The sequence below is a fragment of the Lipotes vexillifer genome, unplaced genomic scaffold (genome assembly GCF_000442215.2).
Source record: "Lipotes vexillifer unplaced genomic scaffold, Lipotes_vexillifer_v1.1 scaffold393, whole genome shotgun sequence".
In the NCBI taxonomy this organism is placed as follows: Eukaryota; Metazoa; Chordata; class Mammalia; order Artiodactyla; family Lipotidae; genus Lipotes; species Lipotes vexillifer.
Genome location: NW_006774564.1, coordinates 352,359 through 360,619, shown reverse-complemented (window position 1 = coordinate 360,619; position 8,261 = coordinate 352,359). Strand labels below are relative to the sequence as shown.

The 8,261-nt window shown below is 43.2% G+C and overlaps 1 protein-coding gene across 1 annotated transcript in view; it reads right to left on the bottom strand.

Annotated features, from left to right (window-relative positions):
• Positions 1–7,096: 7,096 nt before the first annotated feature.
• Positions 7,097–8,261, bottom strand: part of ADORA3 (adenosine A3 receptor) — a 3,563-nt gene continuing 2,398 nt past the window's right edge. The window contains exon 2 of the mRNA XM_007449273.1: positions 7,097–8,221. Within this exon, the coding sequence (XP_007449335.1) occupies positions 7,615–8,221 (607 nt within the window). The 3' untranslated portion in view covers positions 7,097–7,614. The remainder of the gene's footprint in view (positions 8,222–8,261) is intronic.

Sequence of the window (8,261 nt, the reverse complement as noted above, 5' to 3'; positions counted from 1 at the left end):
AAAAAAATTAGAAATGAAAAAGGAGAAATCACAACTGACACTGCAGAAATACAAAGGATTATAAGTGACTACTACAAACAACTATATGCCAATAAAATGGACAGCCATGAAGAAATGGACAAATTCTTGGAAAGGTACAATTTTCCGAGACTGAACCAGGAAAAATTAGAAAACATAAACAGACCTATCACAAGTAATGAAATTGAAACCATAATTAAAAATCTTCCAACAAACAAAATTCCAGGACCAGATGGCTGGACCAGGTGAATTCTATCAAACATTTAGAGAAGAGCTAACACCCATTCTTCTCAAAACAGATGGAGAAATATACCATGTCCTTGGATTGGAAGAATCAATATTGTGAAAATGACTATACTACCCAAAGCAATCTACAGATTCAATGCAATCCCTATCAAACTACAAATGGCATTCTTCACAGAATTAGAACAGAAAATTTTACAATTTGTGTGGAAACACAAAAGACTCCGAATAGCCAAAGCAATCTTGAGAAAGAAAAACGGAGCTGGAGGAATCAGGCTCCCCAGATTCAAACTATACCACAAAGCTAGAGTAATCAAGACAGTATGGTACCGGCACAAAAACAGAAATATAGATCAACAGAACAGGTTAGAATGCCCAGAGATAAACCCATGCACATATGGGCACCTAATTTACAACAAAGGAGGCAAGAACATACAATGGAGAAAAGAGAGCCTCTTCGATAAGTGGTGCTGGGAAAACTGGAGCTACATGTAAAAGAATGAAATTAGAACACTACCTAACACCATACACAAAAATAAACTCCAAATGGATTAAAGATCTAAATGTAAGACCAGACACTATAAAACTCTTAGAGGAAAACATAGGAAAAACACTCTTTGACATAAATCATAGCAAGATCTTTTTTGACCCACCTCCTAGAGTAACAGAAATAAAAACAAAAATAAACAAATGGGACTTAATTAAACTTAAAAGCTTTTACACAGCAAAGGAAGCCATAAGCAAGACGAAAAGACAGCCCTCAGAATGGGAGAAAATATTTGCAAATGAAACCACGGACAAAGGATCAGTCTCCGAAATATACAAACAGCTCATAGAGCTCAATATCAAAAAGCCAAACAATCCAATTAAAAAATGGGCGGAAGGAAGACCTAAATAGACATTTCACCAAGGAAGACATACAGTTGGCCAAGAGACACATGAAAAGATGCTCAACATCGCTAATTATTAGAGAAATGCAAATCAAAACTACAATGAGGTATCACCTCATGCAGGTCAGAATGGCCATTATCAAAAACTCTGGAAACAATAAATGCTGGAAAGGGTGTGGTGAAAAGGGAACCCTCCTGCACTGCTGGTGGGCATGTAAATTGATACAACCACTATGGAAAACAGTATGGAGGTTCCTTAAAAAACTAAAAATAGAACTACCATATGACCCAGCAATCCCACTACTGGGCATATACCCTGAGAAAACCATAATTCAAAAAGAGACATGCACCAATGTTCATTGCAGCACTATTTACAATAGCCAGGACATGGAACCAAACTAAATGTCCATTGACAGATGAATGAAAGATGTGGCACATATATACAATGAAATATTACTCAGCAATAAAAAGATATGAAATTGAGTTATTTGTAGTGAGGTGGATGGACCTAGAGTCTGTCATACAGAGTGAATTAAGTCAGAAAGAAAAACAAATACAGTATGCTAACGCATATATATGGAATCTAAAAAAAAAAAAAAAAATGGTACCGATGAACCTAGTTGCAGGGCAGGAATAAAGATGTAGACATAGAGAATGGACTTGAGGACACAGGGTGGGAGTCGGAAGCTGGGGCGAAGTGAGAGTAGCATCGACATATATATACTACCGAATGTAAAATAGATAGCTAGTGGGAAGAAGCAGCATAGCACAGGGAGATCAGCTCAGTGCTTTGTGATGACCTAGGGAGATGGGATAGGGAGCATGTGAGGGAGGCTCAAGAACGTGGGGATATGGGGACATGTGTATGCATATAGCTGATTCACTTTGTTGTACAACAGAAACTAACACAGTATTGTGAAGCAATTATACTCCAATAAAGATCTATCAAAAAAAAATTTTTTTAAAGAAATTATTTTTACATTTTTTTTCAGATGTGATAATGATATTGTCATAGCCAGCCTCTAAGATGGCTCCTGGTATTCATGCCATTGTGTAATCCCCTCCTAATCTGAATCAGGGCTAGCCCATGTGATTAGTAAAATATGGTAGAAGGGATGTCATATGACTTCCAAGTTTAGGTCATAAAAGGTGTGCAACTTCCACCTCAAAAGTCACACTGCTCTTTCTTTCTTGTGGAAGTCAGATGCCATGTTGTGAGGACCCTCAAGCAGACCTGTGCAAAGGCCCATGTGGAAAGGAACCAACTTGCAACCCACCTTGGGAGTAAATCGTCCAGCACCATCAAACCTCCAGATGACTACAGACCAAGCAACCTCGTGAGAGACGTCTAGCATGACCCACCCAACCGAGATGCTCCTGAATTCCTGACCCATGGAAAGTACAAGAGATAATAATTATCATGTTAAGCCTCCAAGTTTGGGAATAGTTCATTACATAGCAATCAATAATTAATACTGACATTGTGGTTTTTTTTTTTAAGTAGTCCCTGTTGCTGAGAAAGCTGCATGTAAAACAAACACTCAGTATTGCTCAGAGATGGCACACCGTGAAACTGAAGAAAGTACCAACAGAAGGAGATTAGGCACAGATATCAAGAAAATGCCCAAGACATGAAAAAGTAACATTCTAAAGCAAATGACAGGCTCAGAGTTACAGAGAATAAACAGGTGTGTCTATTAGCGTTCTGAGTACTATCTGGTGTTATTAGTTCTGTTGCTCCCTCTTAAGGGTAGAATTAATTTTCACTCTATTTGATGTGTAAATAAAAAGGTAAATGGGTAATAAGGGTAAACCAAATTTTTAAAATATCTTTTAGAAATACAAACTGCAACGTTTACAGATGAAATAATTTGATGTGCAAAATTTCAAGATAATCAGGGTAAGGCAAGTTGGTGGGGTCATTAATGAAACAAGGTTGGCTGTAAGTTGATCATTATTAAAGCAGGACAATAGGTATATGAGCCTTCGTTATTCTAATCTCTCCACTTTTGTGTGTTTGAAACTTTTTTTTTTTTTTTTTTGTGGTACGCGGGCCTCTCACTGTTGTGGCCTCTCCCGTTGCGGAGCACAGGCTCCGGACGCGCAGGCTCAGCAGCCATGGCTCATGGGCCCAGAAGCTCCGTGGCATGTGGGATCTTCCCGGACCAGGGCACGAACCCATGTCCTCTGCATTGGCAGGCAGACTCTCAACCACTGCGCCACCAGGGAAGCCCTGAAATTTTTCATAACAAAAAGTAAAAAACAAAACAAAACGTTGACACAGGTATTACTAGTCTCCCATTTTACAGAGGAGAAAAATTGAGGCTCAGTTAAAGTAACTGCTAAATTTAAGTTCACACAGCTAGTACAGCCTCCATGAGCTGATGCTAAATCTGAAAGAAAAAACTGTTCTTTCCATCGCTCAATTCTGCTTCCCCAGTAGTAACAATATCGCAACACTGTAGAGCACTTTAGCGTTGAGATTTTACATTATGCCAGTCATCCGAGTGGTTGGGGCAAGATGCAACCTAATTTTTCTCATTCCCATTGTACCCAGTATGGTATCTAAGGGCAGAGTTTCTCTAGAAAATGTGAATTTAGTTGTAAGAAACTGAAGATACAAACGGACCATGGCCAGACCATATATAAAAATAGAACTCTGGCCCACTACCAGCCCAGGAAACCAGGCCCTTATCTATAGTAACTGGCCCAGGAAGCCAGCCTGATGTAAACCAGGCTTATAGGAACTCAGGCCATTATTCCTAGTAACAACTCAGAAAGCCAAACAATAATCCCTGTAACAATTGGCCCTGAATGGCCAGGACTTGATGAATAACTGACAGCTTCCCTAATTTTTGTCCTGCTTCCATCTAGGAACCAACCAGAGAAAGTCAAGTGTGCCCCCTAACCCATCACACAGGATGCCCCACTTCTATCTGGCCTGCCTACAGCCTCCCCAGGCCAACAGTCTCCAGTTGGGGTGTACCTGAAGCCTTCATTTTTCTCCTATAAAAGTATCCCACTCGGGCTTCCCCGGTGGCCCGAGGAGGCCACCGGGAGGAATTTGGGGAAGAGGAGGGTCTATTGCCCTGGGGTGCTCTTGGCACCTCTGTCCCCTCACAGCCATCTGGCTGATGGAACTTGGGAGGCTGACAGTTGCGAGAGCATTGCCTTTGCAGGTTTAGAATCTTGAAGATTCACTTGTTGAGGCGTGACTGAGGCTGTAGAAGTGGTCTAAGGGCTTCCCTGGTGGCGCAGTGGTTGAGAGTCCGCCTGCCGATGCAGGGGACGCGGGTTCGTGCCCCGGTCCGGGAAGATCCCACGTGCCGCGGAGCGGCTGGTCCCGTGAGCCATGGCCGCTGAGCCTGCGCGTCCGGAGCCTGTGCTCCGCAACGGGAGAGGCCACAACAGTGAGAGGCCCACGTATCGCAAAAAAAAAAAAAAAAAAAAAAAAGTATCCCACTCTTCTGCCTGCCTTTAAGTCTCTGCCAAAAAGCAAGGGGCAGTGGCTGACTCCTTTGCTATAGAAAGCTCAGAATAAAAAGGGTTTGTTTGTTCTCATTTGGTTGGTCTTCACTTATTTCTATTGTTGATTTGATTTTAAAAATTGAGTAAATAAGCCCAGCTACTCAGCATCTACCTTTGTTCCAGCGAATCTGTCTGGAGGAGGAAGGAGGAAGCATACCTCAGTTTTGTCTCGGTGGTCTCTTTATCTTATTCCTTTAAAATGAAAGCCCAACATCCACCTTTGACAATGTTTAGCTGAAGGGAGCTAGCCAGGAGACAGACTCAGGGAAACTCCAGTGACATTAATCTCTAAACCTGAAACCAGGGTAGATCTCGCCGCTTCCAGCCCAGCTCCTTACCAGTGAGTCTTGGTTCATCTTTTTTGAGTTCACGCCAAAAGACATTTCACTGTAAGGGCCTCTTCTGGGCTGGTGGAGCCCCCTAGCTCAAAAGATTCTCATTGACTCTCAAGCCCCCAAAATACAACTTCCTACAAGCCTTCAGTGGGTTTGCTAAGCAGTGACTGTCAGAAAGGAAAAGAGAGAGAAGGAGGGGAGGAGGAGAAAGGGAGAAAAAAAAAAGTTTTTCTGAAACTCTGGAGCTACAGCTTGTCTGATGACACCAAATGACACCAAATGACTCAGGACAGACTGCTGTTTTCTTGTGAGGCAAGCGGTCCCTTTAAATCAAGTTTCCTAAAAGGGCACATGCCAAATGTTGCTATAGCAACTGGGTTAGAGGCCAAGAACCAACCAGCACTTCCCTCAAGTCTCCAACTGGGCAAAGGTGAGTCGTGGGCAAAACAGTGTGCCAGGAGCACCCAATGCCCCAGAGTAGACCCAGGGCCTCGTCCTGGAGGGGCATTTTAACTAAACACAAAAATTAATTTGGGGGAAAATGCTGAAATCAAAAGAGGGGATACCATTAAGAAAAAATTAGAGGTGGGGGACGCTTGTCTTTTGAAAGAAAAAAGATCCCCCAAAATGTTGATGGGGAATTCGTCAGGACAAAAGTCCCCTCCCACGTCCAGGGACTCCCAGGAATGGAGGGCGGGGGTGCCTTGCAGTCCTCTGCCTCTAACATAAGATTGTGAATGGCACCAGGAAGTGGGTGGGTGGGGTGACCAACTGGTTTGGCATTAGTAGAAAATGCTATGTGCGAGTTTTTCAACATCACACATGGTGTTGATTATTCCTGGGCTGACAAGAGAAGACACAAGGACATTTCCCTAAAGTGAAACGTTAACAAGATAAATAGGCTTATCAGGCTCTGGCCTAAGATTAGGGTCAGGGTAACCTTTCAAGATTGGCTAAGAATTAATTAGAAAAACATTTTCAGTACAGTTATCTTCTTTGATGTGGTTTAACTGAAATCCCCATCTTGCTGCTCTCATCAAGTTAATATATTTATTTTCTTGGGAGTGAGAGTCCACAGCTGCAAGTTTGGATAGCCCAATCAGAGATGCCACCTCAAACTTCCAGAGCCACACCTAATGTCCGAATGACTTGACTAGAATGCCATCCCTGTCTGGTGTCCCAATTGGCAACAGCAGTTAAGGCAAAAAAGCCAGCAGTCCTTTTTTTTTTTTCCGTATGTGGGCCTCTCACTGCTGTGGCCTCTCCCGTTGCGGAGCACAGGCTCCGGACGCGCAGGCTCAGCGGCCATGGCTCACGGGCCCAGCTGCTCCACTGCATGTGGGATCTTCCCGGACTGGGGCACGAACCCGTGTCCCCTGCATTGGCAGGCGGACTCTCAACCACCGCGCCACCAGGGAAGCCCCCAGCAATCCTTGAGTATACAAATCATAGTTTGTACCCATGTTTCTGTTAATTGTACATAAGGTGTACTTAAGAGTTTGGACTTTGTAGAAATGACAAGTCACTGCATGTCTAGGGATAGGTAGCAAGAATCTTGGGTTCTCCCATAAGGCAGGACTGCCTTGAAATCCTGGCTCTCATACTTGTTAACTGTGTGATTGTGGACAAGTTACTTAACACCTCTGTGCCTCAGTTTTCTCTTCTGCAAAATAGAGATGGTAATAACGGTGGTACCTAAAAGACTGTCAGGACCAAAAGAGAGAACGCATGCAAAATAGTACATAGAAAGTGCTCAACAAATAATAGCTGTCTGGTGTCTCTTTTTGCCCCACTCCCGCTATTCCTATTAAATAATAAAATACCAGAGGAGATGATTAAGACTCAGCTCTAAGAATCATTTCTTCTCTAACACTTGATGAATGGTTCATAAAGTTGACAAATGTTCTGATCAGCCCTGGAAAAAGCAGCAGGGTGTTCTGGGGCCAGGGGTGAGGGTCCTAGAATTTACACAGGCAAACATGCCACAGGGCATCACGTAGAAGCAGGCTGAGTGCCAGGAGGAGCCAGCTGGGTCTTCAAGACCCAAGTGACCCTGACCCTCAGCAAAGAGCTACACAACAATTAGTTATCATCTTTTATTTACTCAAATACATTTACAGGTGAATCCAGCAAGTTAAGTCCCTCTTAAACTCAGTTCACTCCTTGCATTCCATCCATCCTCCAGGTATCTGCTGAGAGCAGGGTTCTCTGCTTAGTTCCATAATGGAGTAGAACTGAGTCACCATTATGTACATGTCCAGCCCAGTTGGGACCCTTTTGTCAGTAAGTCAATGAGGCATCCTTCAGATTCCACGACTTCTGTTTGGGAAGGAGGAACACAGGTAGTAGTAATAATAGAACATTGTCCTCAAGTCAGATACCCAGAAAATTGAATTAGAAAAGAAGGACAAGAAAAAAATTGAATTAGAGAAAGAGGGCAGTAGGGAAGATAAAATTGGAGACAGCCAGCCAAATGCTTCCCACATCACTGGAAGGAATCAAACACGTGAGAGCCCATGGCCTAGGTGGATAGGACCTCAAGTGTTTGTCCATGCTGAATCTGAAGGGTAATGGGACAGAGAGTCATCTTTCATGGATAGCTACTCAGAAGTCTGCTCAGTGCTTGAGTCCAAGGAATTAGAGGGCTGGCAGATCACACAGGATTTGAGGATCAAGAGATAGGTTTCCTTGAACTTCTTTATTTTATAAGCATAGATGATAGGGTTCATCATGGAGTTAGCATGGGACAGCAGGATGCCCAAGTAGAGCACAACTTGTGGTACTTTTCCATTAAAGTAGATGATACAATTGATGATGGATAAAGGCAGCCAGGACAAAGCAAACAAGAAAAGAACCAGAAACAGAGACTTGGCTGTCTTGAACTCCCGTCCGTAAAATGCACCTGTCTCTTTGGAGTTAGAAAAGTTCTGATTGAGTTTGTTCCGGATGACATAGAAGATGTCAAGGTAGATGGCACACATGACAACCAGGGGAATGAATATCCAAGTGAAGAAGCTGAAGTAGACCATGTAGTCCATCCTCATTACGGAACGGAATTGGCAGGAAAGGGAGGTGAGATTTTTGTGGTACTCTGAGTTCAGTTTCACGTTCCAGCCAAACATGGGAGTCAATCCCACCAGGAATGACACCAGCCAGCAAAGGCCCAGAGCCAACCGTATTCTTCTTTGAGTGGTGAACCTCTTGTATCTGTTGGAATGGAAGAGGGTCGGTGAGTTCACAGCAGGAA